General features: G+C 47.5%; 2 protein-coding genes across 6 annotated transcripts in view; one reads left to right on the top strand and one right to left on the bottom strand.

The window, feature by feature from the left end:
* Positions 1-163, bottom strand: part of LOC309521455 (death effector domain-containing protein) — a 32169-nt gene extending 32006 nt beyond the window's left edge. For 3 of the 5 annotated variants that reach the window (XM_082203972.1, XM_082203974.1, XM_082203971.1), the window contains exon 1: positions 6-163. The gene's annotated coding sequence lies outside the window, so the exon portion shown is untranslated. The remainder of the gene's footprint in view (positions 1-5) is intronic. The other 2 variants (XM_082203973.1, XM_082203977.1) reach the window with 2 other exon arrangements.
* A 3645-nt stretch (positions 164-3808) lies between these two features.
* On the top strand, positions 3809-23068 carry SART1 (spliceosome associated factor 1, recruiter of U4/U6.U5 tri-snRNP). The gene is made up of 20 exons (XM_082203847.1): positions 3809-4234; positions 6779-6833; positions 7260-7315; positions 10198-10324; positions 12484-12589; positions 12909-12986; positions 13151-13250; positions 13863-14008; positions 14500-14706; positions 15771-15892; positions 16144-16307; positions 17957-18087; positions 18954-19124; positions 19777-19887; positions 20536-20623; positions 20846-20936; positions 21347-21482; positions 21844-21933; positions 22215-22336; positions 22804-23068. The coding sequence occupies exons 1-20, from the start codon at positions 3862-3864 to the stop codon at positions 22820-22822; spliced, it is 2493 nt and encodes an 830-aa protein (XP_082059973.1). The 5' UTR covers positions 3809-3861; the 3' UTR covers positions 22823-23068.
* The last annotated feature ends 739 nt before the right edge of the window (positions 23069-23807 follow it).

Genomic DNA, 23807 nt, shown 5'->3' on the forward strand with positions numbered 1-23807 from the left:
CTCACTCTCTCCTCAGGGCCATCAGGGCAGCCATATTGGATCCATCCGCTCCTCTCCAATCTCTCTTCCTCCTCCTCCTCCTCCCCCCGCCCGGCCGGTTCTGACCCGAGCCTCGGCCGCGGCTGGAACGAGAGGAACATCCGGGCAACCGGCGCCTCCCTCCTGCCGAAGCAGGGCTGCCCACATCCGGGCATCACCCGACCTAGCGACCTACTTCCTCCCGGTTGGGGTGGGAGGCGGCGAAGCTGCCGCCGCCATCTTTCGTGATGGATAATAACCTAAAGGCAACCATGTTTGTTACGGGCGAAAGGGCCCGGGGTGAAGCTGCCCGCGCCATCTTTTGTGATGGATAGTAACGCTTTCAAATAATAATGGTAAAAAGAGCGTGGGGCGGCCATGTCTGTTAAGGGCGACTAGGAGGGCTTCACTGCTAATAGAAATAATGGGCGTTCGAAGCAAACTCGGGTGTGGAAACGGGCGGAGAGGAAAAAGAAGAACGATTAAATCCAAGAGGGGAGGGAAAGTGGATGTTTAAATGGAGGACGGTTTAAAGACAAAGCGGAAAATAATTAAAAAAAATGTGTCCGGGGTGGGGCTGGGGAGGGAAGGAGAAGAATTCAGCGCCAGCCCCGATTTCCTTTTGGTCCTAGGATAAAGAATGGTGAGCAGAGTGCCTCTGAGCTGGTACAGAGTGCAAATAAATGCACCACAGGATGCTCGAGAGTCGGTTTGTTTAAAAAAGTGAGCCCTCAGGGAAAACTTAACACTCCCAACATTTCACAGATGAAAACAGATGGTGCTTGTAGCACTATGTTTCGTTACTATTACAGTATTATTAATTACCCGCCTTTCACACTAAGGTCCCAGGACAGGTTATAACAATTAAAACGTAATATTAAAAACAGTCCAAAACAACTTAAAACTGTTGTTATTCTTATATTTTCAGGATATTATGTTAATAAGTGACTAAAGTGCCTCTCATCCATAGAGCAGAAAAATAAAGCATAACCAGTAAAACGCCTCGAAGACACAAGTCTTTACCTGGTGTCTGAAAACTGTTAACGATGGTGCCTGCCACTGAGGCAAGCATTCCAGGGATAGGAAGCACCAGCTTAAAAATACTTAGCAATTTGTTAGTTCCACCTCCTCTACTATTACACATTGGTGGAGAGTATTTTCTGCCTGCAGTAACAATTTACTCTGCAGCAACTTACAGAGCAAAGAAGATTTGTTGCTTAATGTTAAAGATATACTAGCATTTTATCCTTTAAAATTTGACAAGGCAATGCCAAGGGGCAAAAAATGATAAATGCCAGAAAATGTGACAGCAGGCATGTTTTGGGGAGGCAACTCTATATCAATTTGACACTTGGAAATGTCCTAGAGCTGTATGTGTGGCCACAGGTAAGAGAACACAGACAATTGCTATTAATACCTGTGTCCAAATTTTCCTTTGGCAGTGACAAGCTGTAGTGAAGTTTCTTTACATCAATTTGACAGTCCTTAAGATTCTAAGCTCCTGCCAACCTAGCAGTTCGAAAGCACGTCAAAGTGCAAGTAGACACGGTAAATAGGTACCGCTCCAGCGGGAAGGTAAACGGCGTTTCCGTGCACTGCTGTGGTTCGCCTGAAGCAGCTTAGTCATGCTGGCCACATGTACTCCGGCTCCCTCAGCCAATAAAGCGAGATGAGTGCCGCAACCCCAGAGTCGGCCACAACTGGACCTAATGGTCAGGGGTACCTTTACCTTTACCTAAGATTCTAAGCAGAAGTCCAAAACCATCTGTGAGGTTACAGGGAAATGCTGATTATTATTATTTTTTAAAGGATTAACTTTCTCAGCCATCCCTACTTATGAATAAGCCTTACCCTGATGTTGGGAAAGATGGAGGGCACAAGGAGAAGGGGACGACAGAGAATGAGATGGTTGGATGGTGTTCTTGAAGCTACTAGCATGAGTTTGATCAAACTGCGGGAGGCAGTGGAGGACAGAAGTGCCTGGCGTGCTCTGGTCCATGGGGTCACGAAGAGTCGGACACGACTAAACGACTAAACAACAACAACAACAACAAGGAACTTAGAGAAAGACAGGCAGCTCAGTTGAAAGGGCAACACTGCTGGAGATTGTGTTCTTTAATTACATCATATTCACTAGAAACAACAGTTGTAAAGGAAAAAATAGATAATATGGTATTGGTTGTACTTAAAAGTGACCCATCATATTAAACATGAAAATGGCTTAGCAACATGAGAAACTGCCTTGTATGGAGTCAGACTTAGCTCAGTATTCACTGACTGGCAGCAGCACTCCAGGGTTTCAGAGATTCCCTACAGATGCAGACCCTCCAAGTGTCCCTATTTTTAGAGAAGCTGTCTCGGTTTCTGATTTGATCCTGGAATGTCCCCCTTTTTCTCAGGATGTCCCATTTTCACTGGAGAAATGTAAGAGGGTATGGTGTTGTCTGACCCCAAGCCATCTGAAGGTAATCTTGTATAGGGAAATTTTTGTTAATGTCTAATGTTTTATTATGTTTTTATATATGTTGGAAGCTGCCAAGAGTGGCTGGGGCAACCCAGTAAGATGTGTCAGGTATAAATAGTAAAATTATCATTATGGAATGGGACACCCCTGTTTTCATTGGAGAAATGTTGGAGGGTATGCAGATGTCAGGGATTGAATTTGGAGTATCTGCTTTGCATACAAAAGGTCCCAACTATGAGCAACAGCCCTTACATTTGAAATGCTTACGGTATGAACTTCCATCAAAATATGCTGGTATCGGGGTGGGTCCCAACCCCATTATTGCATTTTAAGCCTCTAAAATAAGGAATCAAGCACTACTCACCCTCTAAAAATGATAAAAGAAAGGAGTGATAATCTGAAACAGAAATTTTGCTTTCTCAAGTAAAGAAAGGCTGACACAAGAGACAGACACTATTCTGGTGATTATTGAAAGATTAACTGCATTTATTTGTATTCTTAGCTGAAGCCACTTGCAGAATAGCTGTTAAGTATGTTAACTCACAAATATATCCTACAATGTCTCAGGAAAGCATGCACAGGAGTGCAGCTGGGAAAGGCCATCCTAAACTCAGAAGTCCTGCCAATTCCATTAGCAGTCATGCTCTGATACACAGTGTGTAGGACAGTTTAGGACTGATTTTTGTTGAGCAGCTCAGATTTTTTTTTAAAAAACCAGCGAAGAAACAAATGTGGTCAAAATGCCAAAAGCTTAAGGGGGTGGGGAGAAGTAGTAGTTAAAAGAATTACAGCCTCCCATTTTAAATGTGGAGAAAAGATTGTGGAGGATATTATGTTAAACACGCAAACAGGTAGCAGTTATACAAATTATGCTAGGATCCCCCTTCCCCTTGTTAAGATTTTAAAAGCCCCTTGCAGTTTGATTTAAAACAGTTGCCTTTTCTGGAGTTTTCAGGCCACATATCAACAAAAAATTAAGATGGAGATAGTAGGCAGGTTTCTGCAACACGCAATGAGGATTCGTGAATGCCGTGTTACAGAAGTGTTAGATGCAGGATTTTTTATTTTTTTTGTATTGAACCCTATTGGAATCTTGTACACAATAAAGGTTTGAGAATAGGGATATCAACAAATAATGATTTTTAGAACGCTGCTGTTAACAGCAAATGAACCCACACCTTCGCACCCGACTAAACAAGCCTTCTTGACCCATCTCCGGAACTCTCTGCTCTCGCCCAAAGCCAGCGCCGGGTGCCTATTTACGCCAGCCCGGAAGCACCGCGTTTAACCCGGAAGTGGAGCGCCGGTAACCAGGAAGTGCCACTCACCTGAGCCTCTGGCTCGCAGAGACGCCATTTTCTCAGCGTCCAGCCGCGTCCATGGGTTCGTCGAAGCGGCACCGGGAGCGGGGCGAGACCTCCGAAGAACCTCCGCCTCCTGCCTCCGGCACCGGTGGCACCGGGACCTCGTCGTCGTCGTCGTCCCGCCACCGCGAGCACAAGAAGCACAAGCATCGGAGCAGCGGCGGCGGCGGCAGCAACAATGGGAGCGAGCGGCGGAGCAAGCGGAGCCGGAGCCGGGGCGAGCGGAGCAGCCGGCGGAGCGGCGGGGATGAGGCGGCCACCGCTACCGCCTCCTCCTCCTCTTCCCGGGGAAGCCGTGCTGCTGCTAGCGGGAGCCAGGAAGGCGAGGTGGGGAGGCGGATCAAGCGGGAGAAGCGCGACGAAGGATATGAAGCCGCCCAAAGCTCAGGTGGGGGAAAGTGGGCAAAGGGAAGGCGGGGGGGGGGGGTCCGGCCCACCCCGATACTCAAACGGCAACGGGTTTTTTTATTGTCGTTATTTGTTAAATGTGTTGGTCGCTTCTTTCCCGTCCCGCACTAAGGTAACTGAAAGTGACTTGAAATACATGAAGGATCACATACATTAAAAAAACAGCCCAAACAAACAAAAAGAGGCATCTTTTTAAAAAGGCAGGATGGAAACATCTCACCCACCCACCCAAAGCCACTGTAGATAATTGAAAGCCAAATGCCTGGGTTAATATGGATTGTATTCACCTGGTGCCGAAGATATGTAGTGACGTCACCAGATGAGGGCCCCCCCACTACATTTCACAGATGGGGAGCCGCCACTGGAAAGGCCCTGTTCTCATGCTGCCACCCTCCACACTTCCCAACGAGCAGATTAATGAAAAGGGGCCTCAGGTGAAGGTTGAAGGGTCCATTTTGGTGACCTTATATGCCACTCTTGAGTTCCTGGGGTGGAGGAATAGATATCTGAGCAGCCAAATAATAAGCAAGGCGATTCAAATGAACCAGTATCCTTTACACCAGGGCCAATGATCATGTACTATGAACTGTAGCCTAATAACATCTGGATGCCACCATGAGGGCTATCACTGCTTTACACCCTGGGAAAGGGTGGGACAGGGGAGGAAGAGTAAGGCTGGAATCCTACTCATCTTTATCTGGGAGTAAATGTCACCAAATTCAGTGAGGAAAGACTTTAGCTCTGTGGTAGAGCATATGTTTTGCATGAAGAAAGATGAGCCAATGCAGCATTGAGCCAATGCTCCCATTGTCCTGGTGGTATTGTAGTCCAAACCAACCAGGTTGGTGAAGGCTGCAATACAGTTTTCTGTATTCCTTTGTTCCAGCAGAGCCCACACCTTACAGATTCCAAGACTTCACTGGTAGAAAATAGGAATGTGCTTGGATCACCAAGCATCACTTCCTGAGCTAAATCCCTTCCCTAGTTACACACAATTAAAGGCTCTTCATTCCCTGTCAAGATGTACCTAGTGAAGTGGATTCCAATCCACAAAAACTAATAAGGGTAATGTGCTTGTTAATCTTTTAATGTGTCACAAAACCCTTGTGTTTGTTGCAGCAGACTTAATATGGCTTCTTCCTTGGAAGTCTGTAGCAATACAGTATTTACTCTGCAAGAACCCAGTCCTCAACTGATTTAAAAGCCAGGAGGGTGGGGGTTTAGGCCTTAGAAAAACATGGCACATTATCAGTTATTGGAGATGTACCTTGAGTATTAATTGGCTCCCCGAGTCTGAATCCCTGGAAAGCCCCTGCCGTTCAGTGTAAGATGGACCAGTGGCCTGACCTGGCAAAAGGCAGCCTCCTGTGTTGTGGCCTAAAACTGATGTCATGGGAGTTGTAGTCCAAAATGTCTGGAGGACACCAGGTTCAGGAGGGCTATTTTATATCGATTCTGTGTTCTTGTAGATATATATCATGAGAATTCTTGTGCTTAATGATCAGGAAAGAGAATGACATGTTAGGTGTCCCTGTGTGCATTTGCATGGCTCTAAGAGGTTTCCCCTGACATTGAATTCAGGCAGACTGTGAGCCTGGATAGGGTCAGAGTGCCCTGTTGCAGCCGTGCATGTACTGGCTTAGAAAGAGGGTCATTTGAAGTGAATTCTGGGGGACAGGAGTCAAGCAGGGAATCCTAAGCATGCTTTTCAGGGGTGTCTGTCCCACAGAGTACATTGCAATATTTAATAATACTTTTGGATAAAGAAGAGCAGCAGGAACATCTGAGGACCATAGAGATGACATTTTGCTCAAAGCCCCCGCTCCAGTTGTTAGTCACTAGCTCTGCTTCATTTTCTTAAATATGTTAAATGTTGTTTTAGTGTCAGCTGCATTGGAGCAGAGATCGAGAACCTGTGAGGCCATTAAAAAAATAGTCAGCTGACATCACTGGAATGGAAGGGGACATCAGCTGATGGGGGTGGGATTTGATTCTATGTTGGTTGTGAGCACAAGGCATGTACAGTGAAAGCTCAGTGCAGTGATGTGTGAAAGCCCTTTTGCAAACTGCCCCATGCTTGGGAGGTTCAAAGGGTAACGTAGTGTTGCTTGCAAAATGGCTTTCAAACAGCCCCACACTGTTCTTTGAAGTCCTGACCACCTGGGCTTCAAAGCAGTGTGTCACTATGTTGTTGTTGTTGTTGTTTCACCTTGGTGCTGCTAGTGCAGCATTATCTCTCGAGGCAAATGGATGCCAACAACAAAATTAGTTATATTTATAAATCACCCTTCATCCAAGGATCACAGGGCGATTTAAAATATAGAAACACAAAAAGACATAACGCAATAGCAAACTAAACAATAACTCCCCACCCACCACCCCATGTAAATCCCACCCTGACTGCCTTTGAAGAAGGTTGGAATCTAAACATGGTGGGAGAAATGCAAGAATGCTCATAACTTGGACTAAATATTTTTTTCCGTTTTAACTAACCAAACTTCTCTCTGTCTTTATTCCCAAACAGTTGTCGGTCCAAAGTCTAGCTCGGGAGATGCTTCCCTCAGCATTGAGGAGACAAAGTGAGTGCGACAGAGCCTGATGTCTTTCTGTATCCCTGTAGTTTTGAAAATGCCTCCTGCTGTGATCTTTTGACAGCTGGCCCTGACTAATTAAAACTGGTGCATTTGAGAGCTGCTAACTCGGATTAAAATATGCGACTGGATTTGATAAGGGATACCAGCTGAAGGGAAGGAGGGAAGTCACAAGCTCGGCAGAGTAAAAAGGTTTATATGTTGATTAATGTACTGTAAGAATGATTGTGTAAAGAAAATTAAAAAAAAAATTGAAAAGGGGGGGGGGAGAGAGAGCTGCTAACTTAGAGCTGGGCAGAAAACTCCCCAGAGTGATCTCTGAGAAGCAGGAAGTTGCTGCTTAGGCAATGGAGCCATTGTGACTTGTAATGATTTGCTGAGCAGGGTTTGATATTTCTGCCTTTCTCTCGACAGCAAGCTTCGGGCTAAACTTGGGCTGAAGCCTTTGGAGATCAATTCTGTCAAAAAGGGTGAGTGATTCCGGTTTCTGTGCCACATGGCTTCATGGCCTCAGACTCCATTCAGAGAATAGCCCTTGGTGTTCCTCTGCTGCTGCTGTACCTTCCAGGATTCTTGCCTCCCCGCTGCTGGCTGCTAAAGCAAGAGGAAGCATGGCCTGCTGGTTAAAGGGGAACACTAGCCCACACACTGTGGCTCTGTTGGTTGCCCAGGCTTCTCACAGGTCCTAGTGTAGTGTAGTGGTTAGTGTGTCGGATTAGGACCTGGGAGGCCAGAGTTCAAATCCCTGCTCAGCCATGAAGCTCACTGGGTGACCTTGGGCCAGTTACCGTCTCTAAGCCTAACCTCCCTTGCAAGGTGGTTGTGGGGATAAGATGAGGAGGAGGGAGAACCATGAACACATCATTGAACTTTTTGAAGAAAAAGGTGGGATAGAAATGCAATAAATAATTAGCTGAGCAAATAGGGTGGGGTGGGGAGGCTGTGGGGAGTGCTGAAGGTTCTCTCTGTCCCCCTGCCTTCATAGCCGAGTTCCTAGGCCTGCCTTTCTCAGAAATAAAACAAGGTGAAAGTAAAAGATGGTTGATCAACGCTTGTGGGGCTAGTGCTTGGGGGATTTTCTCTGCCTCCTTAGTTGCTGTCTAGGGCCTAGATCCGGGGGTGGGGGTGAGCATCTGTACCTGGAACCAGACAAAGGGAGTATTTCCCTGTTTGCCCTGCCAGTGCTTTTGATACCATGGTCTCCTTAAGGGATGTGACTTGGAAGCTCCATTTTAAGGTGGTTCTCGTCTTCCTTGAAGACCCAGTACATCCTAAAGTGCAATTTACCATCTCTTTTTTTTTTTAATAAAATTTTTATTGGGTTTTCACATTTTTTTATAGACAAACAAACAGAGAAACAAACAGACAAAAAAGACACAAAAACAAGAAAGATATAAAGTTTCAAAAAAACCCCACTTATTTTCATAACCCTGGTCCCTGACTTCCCCCCACCCCCTCCCTTGCATCCCTATTCCCAGAGTTGTATCAGCAAATTGTCGTTTCTCAACATCCTAACCTTCTCAATAATAGCCCTTTTAAAAAGAAAAACAGTTGTTCTAAGTTGGACCTCAGTTCCCTTCCATCGATTTCCCATTTTGTCTTTAATATCGGTCCTATTGATTAATTTCCATTGTCCTGAGTGTTGTTAAAATTACATCCTTCCCTCCCTCCCATCCCCGATTTGCGTCCCATCCCAATATATGTCCAAAATATCAGTTCTTAGCCTGGGTTTCTCACATCCGAGGCTCTCCAATCTCTCACAGTCCCTCTCCGCCGGTCTTGTTGGTAGTCCTTTGTGTCGGTCATCAAATCTCGAAAGAGTTCTATCACAATCCATCCATAGTCTCTTAAGTACAACTGCTGAAGAATTTCCACAAGGCATGGATCTTTCAAATCATAGTCAGAGTCAGAGTCAATGTGGAGGCCCCAATTATATTTCTTTATTTTAAATTCTTGCATTCCATAAGCTTCCAGGGCCTCCACTTTCGTCTTTTGCATCTTTCGTAGATTTGTAGTAGATTTAATCCAATAGTCTCCTTGCTTGTATTCCGCAGATGTCAGATTCTGGTTAGTATTTCCCAGCTTTACTTTCTCTTTCTCTTGTTTTGTCTCCTTTTCTTTGATTATCATTTCAGGTTCAGCTGTGGGTTCTTTCTCATTCCAGTCCTCCTTGCAATCAGCAGAACTACTTGTTTCAGTAGTCAAGGTCATCATATGTTTACTCATTTCCGAAATATGCTCTTGTAAGGTTCCCACCAAATAGAACATCCTTTCGATTTGCTCCAGTATCTTTCCATCCACAGCCATTGTAATTCCACAGAGTTCCCCCTAGAGGGAATCTGATTACTTGACGTTGTTTTCTCCAACAGTCCTCTTTCTTATTTTTATTACTTTGTTTCCAACAATTTAAGTTCAATTGTAACACCTTTTATTCCAGAGGGGTCTTATGTAGCAGTTTTTTTCCTGTAGACTGTATATTTGACAGCTTTGACAGCTGTCAGATTCTGTGCTTACAGGCTCCACAATAGGACGCTCCCGGGCCCGGGGGGGGGGGAGGGTTGTTTACAACAAAAGAAGAAACCTCCAAAACGTCACTCTCCTGCACAAAATTGCTTTTTTTGCCCAATCTTGGAAGTTACTGTCCTTTTAAACTCACCCTTTGCAGGGTAGGCTCTCCAGCTTAGTTCTTACGTCGTTGCTTTAGCTCGTCTGCAAGGGGGGGATGCGGACTTCCTTTTAGCACACCCCCCGGTCGTCTCAAATTCAAACAGGAAAATCTTAAAGTCCAATTCCAATTTACTCACGGGTTGTTCTTTTCAGCCGAATTTCAAGGAAGTAAGTAAGCGCTCTCCGGTCATGGCTCGCGGCTTCGCTCAGCGGAGGTAGCGATGGACTCTCAGTGCCACGCCACCCCCCGTATCCCCTCCGCAGCCTTTAAAAAGGCTCTTCGCGAATCAGGGGGGGCGCTTAAGGCACCCACCGAGTCTTCAGTCCGCAGGCTTCCGCGCCTGCGGTTTTAAGGGTCCCCGTGTCGCCGGCACGGCAAAGACCCGTCCCCCGCTGAGCTGATTCCCTCCGGAGCTCGGAGGGAATCCGCCATTCCCAGATCGCGCCAACCCCGGAAGTCCTCGCAATTTACCATCTCAGGGTCGAGTAAGCCTTAGCTACTGGGGGCTCAGAATTTGGGTACTGCTGCGAACCCAGTGGACTCTTGTAAGAAGAGGTTTCCTCCATCCTAGTCCAGTTACTTATTTTTAAAAAGAGATGACTGAGGAGCTCTACTGTTTCTAAGGCAGCCATCTTCCCATCCTCAATGGCCCTTTGATAACCTCAGGGTTTTTTTGCCTTGCAGAAACTGGCAGCAAGGAGGACCCTGTGGCAGCTGAGGTCATCAATCCAATAGTGTTGAAGCAGAGAGAGGAGATCCGGGAGAAGCTTGCTGCTGCCAAGGAAAAGAGGCTTCTGAACCAGAAACTAGGGTACTATTTTCAGCTGCTCTATCTAAATCAAAGATGTAACTGTATGTGTGTATGACTTCAACTCCCATCATCCTAATCACTCACCATATTGGCCAGGGCTGCTGGGAGCTGGAGTCCCGCAGCCTTTGGAGGGCACCATTTTGCCCTACCTGGTTATTCTGCCCTCAGTTTTTTCTGGGGAGGGATATCTCTGCTTTTGTCTGGAAAGGGACATCTCCTTTGAGGCACTGACCTGGATCTACTCTGATCCACTAGCAGATCAGGTTTCCAGCTTGGCTGACTCCTTACTCCAGTGGTTGGCAATTTCATCATTTAAGCTGCTTTTCTGAGTTATTTAGTTGTTTAATATATTTGTATCCTGCTTTAACTGGAAATTACTTGATGGCAACTTATTAACTAACAGCTTTTAAGCTAATGCAAAAATAATTAACAGTTAGCCAACTCTGTGCAGGTGGATGCAGCTGTAGTAAAGTGAGCAGAAAGTGGCTGGATGGTTACGTGGGAGCCGGTTGAAGTTAAATCCTTCGAAGACAGAGGTCCTCTGGCTGGGGCGGGACGATATGGGATCGAGGGGGCAACTCCCATCTCTTGCGGGGGTGCAATTAGTGCCAGCACCGGCCGTTAAGAGTTTGGGTGTAATCTTCGATACCTCCCTCTCTATGGAGGCACAGATTACAGCTATAACAAAGGCGGCATTTTTTCATCTCCGCCAAGCTAAGCAGTTGGCCCCTTATCTCTCTCGTCCTGACCTAGCCACTGTGATCCATGCGACGGTCACCTCCAGACTGGATTATTGTAACTCGCTCTACGTGGGGCTGCCCTTGAGACTGACCCAGAAACTCCAGCGGGTGCAGAATGCCGCGGCGAGACTCCTTATGGGGTCTTCGCTGCGAGAGCACATTCATCCGGTATTATACCAGCTGCACTGGCTCCCAGTGGAGTACAGGATCAGGTTTAAGGTGCTGGTTTTAACCTTTAAAGCCCTATATGGCCTAGGACCCTCGTACCTACGGGACCGCCTCTCCTGGTATGCCCCACAGAGAAACCTACGGTCTGCAAATAATAACATCCTCAAGGTCCCAGGCCTCAGAGAGGTTAGGCTGGCCTCAACTAGAGCCAGGGCCTTCTCGGCTGCGGCTCCAAACTGGTGGAATGCTCTGTCACAAGAGACTAGGGCCCTGCGGGACCTGACATCTTTCCGCAGGGCCTGCAAGACAGAGTTGTTCCGCCAGGCCTTTGGTCAGGGCGCAGCCTGACTCCTCTGGCAACCTGCACAGAATTTTGCTTAATTGGTTGCCATCAATTTGATTTAATTAATTTTTATAATGAAATATTTTTAGATTGTGTGATTATTTGACTGATTATTTGATTGTTGTTAGCCGCCCTGAGCCCGGCTTCGGCTGGGGAGGGCGGGATATAAAAAAAATTATTATTATTATTATTATTAAAGTCTCAACAATCAGCACACTAAATAAAGAGACTTTAGAAGAATTGTATCTATTGTATATAATGCTAATACATAAAATCAACAGCACAAGCATTTTACAAACACACAAAATCCCAAATGAATACGATGAACCACCTGTTAAAAAAACTCCAATAAGTTTCACTGAGGAGTCTTTCTGAGATCAAGCAGCAGATTGATAGCTTTTTGGTTCCTCAGGAAAAGTTCTTCATCAGATTCCAGCTTGAATCAGTAAGTCCTTCTGTGGTGTTGTTTGATGGCTGCAGTTCTCCAAACTTGCCATGTCATTTAAAAATTAATAATAATCAATGGCTTCTTATTACTAACTGTGGTTCTTGTTACTGAACTGAAGTCATTTTGGGGGCTTATGAAATGAAGACTGTTTTTCAGGCAGATTATACTTTATACAGAAATGCAGTTGGTAACAATAAAGAAGGTCTCTGCCTAGCACTTAAAGGAAAGTTGGCTGGGTTTTCACTCTGTTCTAGGTTTGTGAAGTCCCCTAGCTGACTTAGCTCATTGTTCTCCTTTAATCTTTTCTTAACGCCACATTCCTCCAAGTCCTCTTCTTGCCCTCCTGTTCCACCCTATCTTTGGTGAAAACTTAGGGTCTCATTCAAATCTTTGGGGTGACTGGGGAATCCTTGGGGTGATCATCTTTGAGCAGGGTGTTCTTCTTTTTTCCTGCCCTCAGGAAGATCAAGTCGCTTGGTGAAGATGACCCCTGGCTCGATGACACCGCTGCCTGGATTGAAAGAAGTCGGAAGCTGCAGCTGGAGAAGGATATGGCTGAGAAGAGGGTTAGTATTGCCCCCTTTGAGACCCTGGAGAGCTGACTGTACTTTGACAGGAGGTGGGGGCGGGGAGCCTGTTGTACCATTCAATGCCTGTGCCATCCTTCACGAAATTTGGCAGACAGTATTCTGTCCTGCATTCCTGGCATGGTAGAGAGAGGGAGCCAGTTCACCAGTCCTTAATGCTAACTGCTTTCCCCCATGCATTCGCTTTGCCCAAACCACTGGACATGCACTTCCCCTACCTCTACACCTTCCTTTCCTCTCAGTGTGTCCTATCTAGAGCTGTACTCCATGTTTTGTATTCTTTCCTGCCTTGCAACAGGCCAAGCTCTTGGAAGAGATGGATCAGGAGTTTGGTGTCAGCAGCCTCGTGGAGGAGGAATTTGGGCAGAATAAGAAGGTGAGGAGAGCAATCCCACAAGCTCACAGACATGAGTTGGGTTCATGTCCCAACAGAGCATCCCATCAAAGGGATAGAATCTTCAGTTATAATAATAGAATTGTAGGAAACATGATGATTGCCTTAGCTGTTCTGATGCCTGCTTTTAATCCTCTTCCCTGCAGGTGAGCTACAGCTCACGGGATTTGAAGGGTCTGACAGTAGAGCACACCATTGATTCCTTCCAGGAAGGGAAGACGGTCATCCTGACGCTCAAGGACAAAGGTGGGGGGACAGAGATTGCAACACTCTTGGCGTGTCCTCTGGCTTTTCCATCCAGTGACCAGGTTGCAGGCTGCAACTCTTGCTCCCACACTTGTACACATGCAGTCACATACAGTCTCTCTCTCTCACTCACTCTCATGCAGGGACACAAACACTCTTTCAGCATTTCCATCTCCCCCTACCCAACCTCTGGGGTGCATGGAAACTGGGGGGAATTCAACATCCACACCCTGTTCTGGGGGGTTCTCCTGACCTTCCCCCAAGCCAATTTCGGGAGGGGGCATGGGGAGGGGGAAGCCCTGTTTTGCTAGCAGAAGTCCATTTGAGATTTATTCTACATATTCACTCTGTTCAAAATAAAGGCGTTTCCACCCTTCTGCACTTTCCCCTTGCCCACCCTGCCAGAGATGGACCTTTGGGGTCTTTCCAATGGGAGGAGATCTCTGAACGGGCAGCAGTAAAGAGCATGGCGAGCAGGTCCTTATGTACAAGGGGAGGGTCAAGGTCGGCGTCCAATGAGACACGATTCGGGTTCAACAATTGGTCAGTAGCATTAGAAAGAGTTGTGTTGTGAAGTGGCTGACTTCAAGCTGACTGCCAGCTTCCTTTTAGGAGTCTTGGAGGAGGAGGGCGGCGATGTGCTGGTGAACGTCAACATAGTGGACAATGAGAAAGCCAAGAAGAACGTGGAGCTGCGCAAGAAGAAGCCGGAATACAAGCCCTATGAGGAAGAGGAGAGCGTGGACGACATGGTGCTCGTAAGGGAGCTTCCTTGTTTTGTTGTTTATGGGAGGGAACCAGGCAGAATATACAGAATAAAGCATTGGGATAGAAAAATAGGCGTGGCATGGCAGCAGTGGATAGAGCTGTCCCGGAGCTGTTTTGGGCTGCAGCTCCCATCAGCCCCAGGCAGCACAACTGTATGGGACCTGGAAGCCCAAAACATACAGAGGGCACCAGGTTTGGGTACAGATATATATTTCCCTCCCTCTGTAGTAGCTCAGGTTGCCCAAGGAGAGCATCTACAGCCCACAGCTGTATATCAGGACGAAGGGGTCAGGCTCGAGTGTTGGGAGGAAGTGACTTGCTGGCAGGCTTGGGAGATTTCAAGTGTTGCTGCTCTTAAGCCTCCTGGCAAGTCCCTCGGCTTTCCCCAACAGCCCCTTCTTGTTCCAGGCCCCTGGAGCTCCTCTCACATTGGTGAGTCCCCCTCATCTTCTCTGATCCCTTCTTTTTTCTCTGTCTCCAGTACAAGCACAAGAGTGTCCTGTCCAAGTACGATGAAGAGATTGAAGGGGAGAAGAAGAAGTCCTTCAAGCTGGACTCGGTGGGGATGGCGGACGGGTCTTGGGAGCGAGAGCTGCAGCAGATCCGGGACAGCCTACACAACCGGGCTCAGACCCTGGATGTGCCGGGCCTCCGCCTGGCTTCAGAATACTTCTCGCCAGAGGAGATGGTAAGGCAGGGATCCTCTATCCTCATGTGGTTCTTGGGGGTTCCTTGAGTGTTTTTGTCCACAGCTCATAGTCCTAGGAACTTAGGCTGGAGGAAAGAGCAGGTGTTCTGGACCCTGGAAGATTAGAGGCAAGGGGGAAAGTTCCTGTTGTGAGAAAAGTCAAGAGGGGAAAAGGGAGGTCTCAACAGGCTGTCAGCAGCAGGGCACAAGAATGGAGGAACATCAGGAAGCCTTTGGAGTGGGGAGGTCTCCTCTCCCGAGTCTCCTTCCCTTAGCTCTGGCCTTTGCAGTGGGAGGGGATGAATGAATGGTTTGTTGCAGTCAGGAAGTGTAGAAAAATGCAAATGTATCCTCCCTTTCTGGACATCAGCCCATAGAATTGTAGAGTTGGAAGAGAGCCAAAGTTTCACCACTGCAGTGCAGGAATCACAGCTAAATAATCTCTGAAAGATGGCCATCTAACCTCTGCTTAAAAGCCTTTGGAGGTAGTCCATTCCCATTGTCAAACATCTCTTACCATCAGAAAGTTCTTCCTAATGTTTAGTCAGAATACCCTTTGAATCTATTGCTTTGGGTCCTTCCCTCCAGATACACAGAAAGCAAGCTTGTTCCATGTGAAAGGCCTTCAGATATTTGAAGGTGGCTATCCTATCTGCTCTCATTCTCCTCTGCTCCAGGCTAAACATCCCCAGCTCCCTCAACCATTCCTCATAAGGCTTTGTTTCCAGGCCCTTGGATCATCTTGGTCACAAAACCTCTGCACATGTTCCAAGCTTTGCATTCAACTGCATCAAATATTCACGTCCATATAAATGGCCTGCCTTCCTCCACACCATGTGGCAAAATCCTTTCCTAAGGAAACTGAGCTCTCTCCACTTGGGAGCTTAGCCCAGAATTCAAGATGGGAATGCCAGACGCATGTTGGACCCAAGGACTTTGCTTTATAGCCTTGAGTAGCAGAAGGCCTTTGGGGTGGGAGAATCTTGTATGGGTGCAGGAGGGCAGGCCGGCAGTTCTCCCAGAGGCCTGGGCTTGCTTTTTGATGCTTCTGCTCCTTGCCATAGAACGTCACTTTCAAGAAGACAAAGCGACGGGTGAAGAAGATCCGCAAGAAGGAGAAGCCAGTGAAGGCTGACGATCTCCTGCCGCTGAGCAGCATGGACAGCGAGAGGGACTTTGGTTCCAGGTAACAGGGGCAGAATGGGGCTGGCTGAGCAGGGGAGGGGCTGCAGAAGTCTTCTGTGGCTCTTGAGTGCTGCTTCCCACCTCGCGTGTTACCTCAGTTGGTGAGCAGGCAGGGGGTTTATCCCTCCTAGACCCCTCTACCCAAGAAGTGTCTCCGTGCTAGGTCTGGGGTGCAACAGCTTTTGATCACATCACCTCTGGTGCAGAGAACTGCTTCCTGTGCTCAATGTCTCCCCTGCAATGGCTCTCTAGGGCTCGTGGCCGGGGGAGGAGGAGGAAGACTGCCGTGGTGGAGGAAGAAGAGGAGGATGAGGATGGTGAGGGCTACACGGAATATGCCAGGAATGGAGCTTCAGAGCAGTTGCCCCAGTCAGACGACATTCGGGTGGAGAGAATGGAGATCAGCAGTGAAGATGGTGAGTCTGCTTGGGGATGATTGGGTGGCCGAAGGAGAGGGGGTTAGAGGCATTCTCAAAGGAAAGTGCATAAAGGATTGGCTGAAGGTGTCTGTGTTTTATTTTCTTCATTTTAGACCTGTGGTGTTTTTTTTACACAACTGAAAAAAACCTCTGTACCGTCATACCTTGGTTTTCGAACAGCTTAGTTATCAAATATTTTGGCTCCCGAACGCCACAAACCCGGAAGTGAGTGTTCCGGTTTGCGAACTATTTTTGGAAGCTGAACCTCCAATGGAGCTGCTGTGGCTTCCAGTTGCCTGCAGGAGCTTCCTGCAGCCAATCAGAAGCCGTGCTTTGATTTTCGAACGTTGTGGAAGTTGAACGAACTGCCGGAATGGATTCCGTTTGACTTCCAATGGTGTTTGGGTTGATTTACAACAGGGATGGAGAACCTGTTTCAGGTAGAGGGCCACATTCTCTTGGCCTTATCTGCCCCATAAACTGAAACACTGGCTCTGGCATAGCCTGCCTTAACATTGCTCCCTTCAGAGGTTTTGGGTTACCAGCTACAGTTAGCCCCGGCCAACACAGTTTTGCTGATGGGAGTAATTTTATAACCTATCTTGTTATATAGTATTTTATGTATAGTTACTTTTCTGTTATTTTTATTTATTATAGTCTAATAATGATTTGTTGCAATTGTTGAGAGTGAATTTTGATTTAATTATAATTTTTGGATACCGTACCTTGAAGGTCCATCTTATTATGCAGGCTACTCCACATTTACGTGGGGGCTGCCCCATTCTGCCCCTGCTCCATTCCTCCCCCCCCCCCCCCCGTTCCAGCCCTGCCCCCTTGTGGTGGCCAAAACGGCACAGGCGTTAGTGGTTCAACACGCAAATAGGGAGTTGCCTGTATTTAAATGGATTATTGAATACTACATTATTTGATAGGTTATTGTAAAATCGTTTTTCCCCATTATGATTTATTTGCATTGGGTTGGATTGTTCTAGGATGTGTGCTCTTTCTTTTTACATTTTGTTTCAACAGGCTTGTAAACTGTGTTGTGTATAACAGCAGTATAGAAAGGTGGCATACAAATTAAAAGTGAAATGAAAATGAAAGGGGGAGTTGGTAGTCCAAAATATTTGGAGGGTGCGAGGTTGGGGGAAGGCTGAACCTAGAAACTTGGGGGTGAGGGTTAAAGGCATGGTCCATTGGGAGGCAGATCTTTCTGAGCGCAAGGGTGGGGAATCCAGGGTGAAACACTGTGGAAATACAGTGGTGCCCCGCAAGACGAATGCCTCGCAAGACAGAAAACCCGCTAGACGAAAGGGTTTTCCGTTTTTGAGCTGCTTCGCAAGACAATTTTCCCTATGGGCTTGCTTTGCAAGACGAAAACGTCTTGCGAGTGTTCCGATTTTTTTCCGCTTTCCCCCCTTTTTCTAAGCCGCTAATAGCCTTTTAGCCGCTAATCCGCTAAGCCTTTAATAGCCGCTAAGCCTTTAATAGCCGCTAAACCGCTAATAGCGCTAAGCCGCTAATAGGGTTGCTTCGCAAGACGAAAAAACCGCTAGACGAAGAGAATCACAGAACAGATTATTTTCGTCTTGCGAGGCACCACTGTAAGACCTTTTCGCCTCCTTTTCTCCCCCTCTTTCTGGCAGAAGACGCTCTTGCAGGCCCTGACTCTCCTGCTGCCCTGGAGGAGGATGAGGCGGAACTGGAGCTGCAGAAGCAGCTGGAAAAGGGGCGGAAGCTGCGGCAGATCCAGCAGCTGAAGGACAGTGGGGAGAAGGTGAGGAAGCGGAGGGGATCCAGCTGCCACAGAGGCTGACCTTGTAAAGCGGCAAGAAGTTCTCCTTGGCACCTCAAGGGCAAGAAGTGCGGGTGCCATGGGGCCTGGGTAGCTAGCAAATATACTCTGCATCAGCTTCTGAGACCATCTCCTGAAGGTTGTTTTTTAAAAATATATATATATAATTTCAGAACAAACAGGGGGGGGGGGGGAAATACTGTATTTGGAACTCAGAAACTTCAGTCCTGCCACCGCCCCCTTTTCTAGAGAGCTTAATGCTGCCGGAACATCCAAAGCATTCTCATTTTACTTTATCGGGGAGCTTTTAATGTTTGATGTATTGTGTATTTTCTTACATTCTGTTGGAAGCTGCCAAGTGGCTGGGGCTACCCAGTCTGATGGGTGGGGTACAAGTAATAAGTTGTTGTTGTTGTTGTTGTTGTTGTTAGGATTCAATGCATGCATATAACTATCAGGCCAAACAGATTTGTGCTTGATTGGAAGCAGTGTATTGTTTATTTTGTTTATTTATGGCTTTTACATGCCACCGTTTTCTCCAAGGAGCTCATTGTGGTGTATGTCTTTTTCCCCTTCCTCGTGTAATCCCCACAACAACCCTACGAGGTAGGGTAGGCCGTGAGGCAGTGACTGAGCTCAAGGTCAACCAGTGAGCTTTATTGCCAAGTGTGGATCCCTGGTCGCCCAGGTCCTGTTCCGACCACTGCACTATAGTCAGTGCCCCCACAAATGGATCTCACTTTCTTCCATCCCTAAGTACTCTCCCATTTTCCAGGCAGCCTCCTGGAGGCCTTTGGATCCTAGCTTTTTCAGTGTTACTAACCCTCCCCTGCCTGTCAACTTTTCAGGTCATAGAAATAGTGAAGAAGCTGGAGACCAGTCGAAGCCAAGAGGACGACGATGAGCTGGAGCGGAAGGGGGCCATAGTCTTCAACGCCACCTCCGAGTTCTGCCGCACACTGGGCGAGATCCCCACCTACGGGCTGGCCGGCAACCGTGAGGACCAGGAAGAGCTCATGGTAATAAGCCCCTAAGGGATGCTGGCCTGGTCAGTGCAGATGAGACCCAAGTGGAATTGCTAACCAGCACCCCGCTCCCAGTATTGTGTTCCAAGAAGCAGCTCTCCGATGTAGCCATGGCTCTTCACACAGTGCAGCGTTAATTTCCGGAACTCACTGCTGCGAGATAGTTTTCATTTATTCCATAAAATGTATGCACCGCTTGACTGTAAAAAAAAGGGGCAGGGGAATCCTCAAAGGAGTGAATGCGGAAGTGTGGTCTAACCTGGTTTTAGTTCATTGCTGGTTTTCATTATTATTTCAGTGTTTTAAATAGCTCTTTTTAACTGTTTTTATAGGTATTGTTATGTTCTCTTTGTAACTGCTTTGAGGGTTTTTTAAACAATCAAACGGTATATACATTTTATGAAATTAAATAAATTAAAGTGTGACGGATGACCATAACATGGGAAGTTGCCTTAGAGTGAGTCCATCTAGTACTGTCCACACTGATCAGCAGCAGCTCTTCAGGATTTCTGCTAGGGGAGGGGTCTCTCTTCCAGCTCTACCTAGGGATGCCATTGGGGTTTTGACCCTTCTGCATTCCAAGCAGTTGCTCTTCCCCTGGCTTGTAACACAGTCTCCTCCTCCTTCTCCCTTTATCCCTTCTCAGGATTTTGAGCGAGATGACGAGAGGTCAGCAAACGGGGGCTCAGACTCAGACGGGGAGGAGAACATCGGCTGGAGCACTGTCAATCTGGATGAGGAGAAACAGCAACAGGATGTGAGTTTGCCTTTTGTGTGTGTGTTTGGGGGGGGGTGTTCCAGGCTGGCGCTCTAAGATTCTTTGGCAGCCACTTTAGGACTGGCATCCCTTCCCCTTCTTGCCAGCAGCGGCAGTGAGCCCAGAGGCCTTGACAATATATAGAATATAAAATCTCCAACCCAGTTCATGAATTTAAAGAAAAGCTAGATATGAAATCATAGAACCACCGGCAGTAACCATGTACACCATCCTGCAGGGGTAACAAAACATTGGGGTTTAGATATATAATACATTATAATTCCTGATACAGCCACGTTTCTAAGCTGCCAATGCAGATGTAGCTACCAAGCGTATAATGTGCAGTTGTCCATCAGCTTAGAAGTTCAGTGATTACTTCTTGAAGTTACTGATCTGGATACAACTGAGGATCAGGTGAGAGGAATTTCCCTGTGGGCTCCAAATTCAAAGGAGAGAACAGCAAACAGTGCATGGTGTCTTCAGTTGGATTCCACTAAGATATACATTTCCTTTCTGTAACTGGGATTCCAAGGGATCTCCCACCTAAATGTGCTGAAGTCATCTGCTGGAGCCTAAATTCCAGTGGGTCAGTACAGGCAGGGTGAACTGAGCGTGATCCCTCCCCCTTTCTTTTTTTTTGTTACGCAGTTCTCAGCATCCTCCACCACCATCTTGGACGAGGAGCCCATTGTGAACCGGGGCCTGGCGGCTGCTCTTATGCTCTGCCAAAACAAAGGTAAGACGTGTGTGTGTGTGTGTGTGTGTGTGTGTGGAGGGTGAGGGGTTGGCCAGAGCCTTCCTGCCACCTGCAGGCCTGTGTGTAGGTCAGCCTTCCTTTGGTGTAGAGAAGGGGGCTCCATCTGCATTTCGTGTCCGCTGGCACTCTTCCTCCAAGAGGGCTGCATGAGTAGGATATTGCAAGTCCATTTTCTTTCTCTCTCCTCCTCCTCCTCACCAGGCTTGCTGGAGACTACCGTACAGAAGGTGGCAAGAGTGAAGGCACCCAATAAGTCTCTGCCATCGGCAGTCTACTGCATTGAGGACAAAATGTGAGTGGCTTGGTGGGTGGGGGAAGGAGCTCCTGGCTCTCCAGTGCAGATCAGGCAGGCAGAGGGTGGAGGTGGGACATCCCTGGAACTAGATAGCCTGGGTCAGGAAATTTCTAGACATGGCGAAACCAGCAGAGCTGAATAATAATAATAATAATTTATTATTTATACCCCGCCCATCTGGCTGGGCTTCCCCAGCCACTGTGGGCGGCTTCCAAAAAAAAATATTAAAATACTGTACTACATCAAACATTAAAAGCCGCCCGAAAAGTCTGGTATTTGTTGTTCTCTTTGACATCTGGTGGGAGGGCATTCCACAGGGAGGGCACCACTACCGAGCTGAAGACTCTCTATTTGCCAGGCTAGGCCAGTGAGGTTAAGGCTGCTCTGTTCCCTCCTCCTCCTTACAGGGCCATTGATGACAAATACAGCCGGCGTGAAGAATACCGGGGCTTCACTCAGGACTTCAAGGAGAAAGACGGTTACAAGCCAGATGTGAAAATAGAATATGTAGATGAGACTGGGCGCAAACTCACACCCAAAGAGGTACTACTAGGCAGGGCTATCAGCCCTCTTCTGGTATGATAGATGGCTTATATTGTGGTATACTATGCATATGGTATAATAATACCAAGCAGGGCAGTTTTAACGGAGCAGCTTCCTCACTTCCAGGAGGGAGTAACTGGTTCTCAATAGGGCAGCTGCCTGATAAAAGAATTTTTTTGTGTGTTGGCTGGTTAGTGGAAGCTGCTGTCCAAAACATCTGGGGGGGGGGCTGGTTGGGCAAGGCTGGCTCAGTCTCAACTAATAGGCATCTGTGGTCCTAGTTCTCAGCCTTGGTCTGCTTGAGGTGCAGCAGCCAACTCAGCTGAAGCTGTTTAACCCTCCGGTCTTCTTCTTGCTCCAGGCGTTCCGACAGCTCTCTCACCGCTTCCACGGGAAGGGTTCTGGGAAGATGAAGACTGAGCGGCGCATGAAGAAACTAGACGAGGAGGCGGTGAGTGAAGGGAGAGGGAGGCACTGGCCAGTTCCAGTAGCGTGGAGAATCTGAGACCATCCCACTTGCCTGTTCCCCAAAATGATTGGTCTCTCCAGGGCCTGCTGAAGTGTGGCGCCCATTTCCCCTTTCAGGAGGGGAAGCTTTTGACCAGCCGTTGAAATGTGCCTCTTTACATTACTGTGTGAGACATCAACTAGGGAGAGGAATTATGCAGAGGGCAGGAGTACAGGGATGGTGAGGGAAGTGGTCCTGATTGGATCTGTCTCCTCTTCCTCCAGCTCTTGAAAAAGATGAGCTCCAGTGACACCCCTCTGGGCACGGTGGCTTTGCTGCAGGAGAAGCAGAAGGCCCAGAAGACTCCTTACATCGTGCTCAGTGGCAGCGGGAAGAGCATGAATGCGTAAGGAATTGCAGGGGGAGGGGATGTCTTGGGGCTGGTGTGAGAGAGAGAGGGGTGCCAGGTGGGGGTCCTTCCTGTTAAGGAGAAGGGAGGCAGCCTTCTCTGTGGGCGAGACTGCAGCTGACTGTTTGACTCGCCTGTCTGCCTTGATAAAGTCCTGAAAATATCTCCACAAGTCACTCTCAAGCAGCCAGTCCTCACAAAAGTTTGCTGATCACATCTGCAGAGTGGGGCAGTACTAAATGCTCATGGTGTGCTGGGCACCCTAAGCCATCTGTACGAGGAAGCATGTGGCTGAGGCTTGAAGGATTCTGGCTTCGTAGCTGCTGTTTCCACCCATTTCATTTTCCCTGCTAGGGGAGAGGAGCTAAGAGCTTCTCCATTCTCTGGAGGAGTGGGCAGGTGGCGTCTGTCTTGCTTGCTGCATCCAGGCCTTTTGCTAACTGGTTTTTCTTCTTCCTTCACAGAAACACCATCACCAAATAAAGGTCTTTGCTTTCTGCATCGGAGAGAAATGTTTGCTCAGGATTCTGCGGAGCAGTACTGTGGTCGGGGTCCCCGCAGAGGGCCTAGGTCCATTGCTTCCTGAAGGAAACGTGTTCATCATGTCCCTTCCCCACTTTGAAATATGGGGAGGGGTGTATATAGTCGTGGAGCTGAGTTTTTAGCACCATTTTTTTGTATCTATATATGTGAAACCAAATAGCTTAAGTAAAAGTAACTGCTTCCTCACTCATTGTTGAGCCTCTTCCTTCTACTGTCCCGGTATGAACAAGAGTTTAAAATGCTGTGTTTGGTGGCTGATGAAATGGGAAGAACACACTGGGCTACATATAATCTTCTCTATCACTTCAGATTGCAGCTAAGAGGCTCATGGGACTGACAGCTCCTTGCGCATTCCCTGCATATAGAAAATTGGCTTAGTCAGGGAATGTCCAGTAAGCCTCCACTTGAAATGGTACAAACTTCAGCAACTTTGGTTCCATCTAAAGCTGTTTGGCAGCAGAGGGCAGGAGAACAAGGGGACCTGCTATGCATGCAGAAAACCTTCAGGTTCTCTCCCAAACAGGACTGAGAAAGAGCTGCAGCTGCTCTGCAACTCATCCAAAAGCTACATAATCCCCACCCCCAAGTGTGGTCATACATGGAATGTATAGGGGCATTATGATAGTGGCAGTTTGTTTCATTTCCTAATGATCTCCAACACAGAGTTCACACTTTTCACAGCCACTGCTTGATTAACAAGTTCAAACTTATCCACCTCAAGCCCCACATCTCTTTGCTGGTCAATCACTGCCTGCTCAGACCTTATTAGCATCATTTCTTTATTTTGAACCATCTTTAACATTTTATTACCCAGCCACCGTTCAAAGAGATCATTTCAGAGCTTTCTGCAACCCCTTCTTTGTTTTAACCACCCCAGACAGTTTGGAGTCATCGGCAAACCTTGCCTCTACTATTTACGTCTGAT

The sequence above is a fragment of the Podarcis vaucheri genome (assembly GCF_965113315.1).
Source record: "Podarcis vaucheri genome assembly, chromosome: 16".
Taxonomy (NCBI): domain Eukaryota; kingdom Metazoa; phylum Chordata; class Lepidosauria; order Squamata; family Lacertidae; genus Podarcis; species Podarcis vaucheri.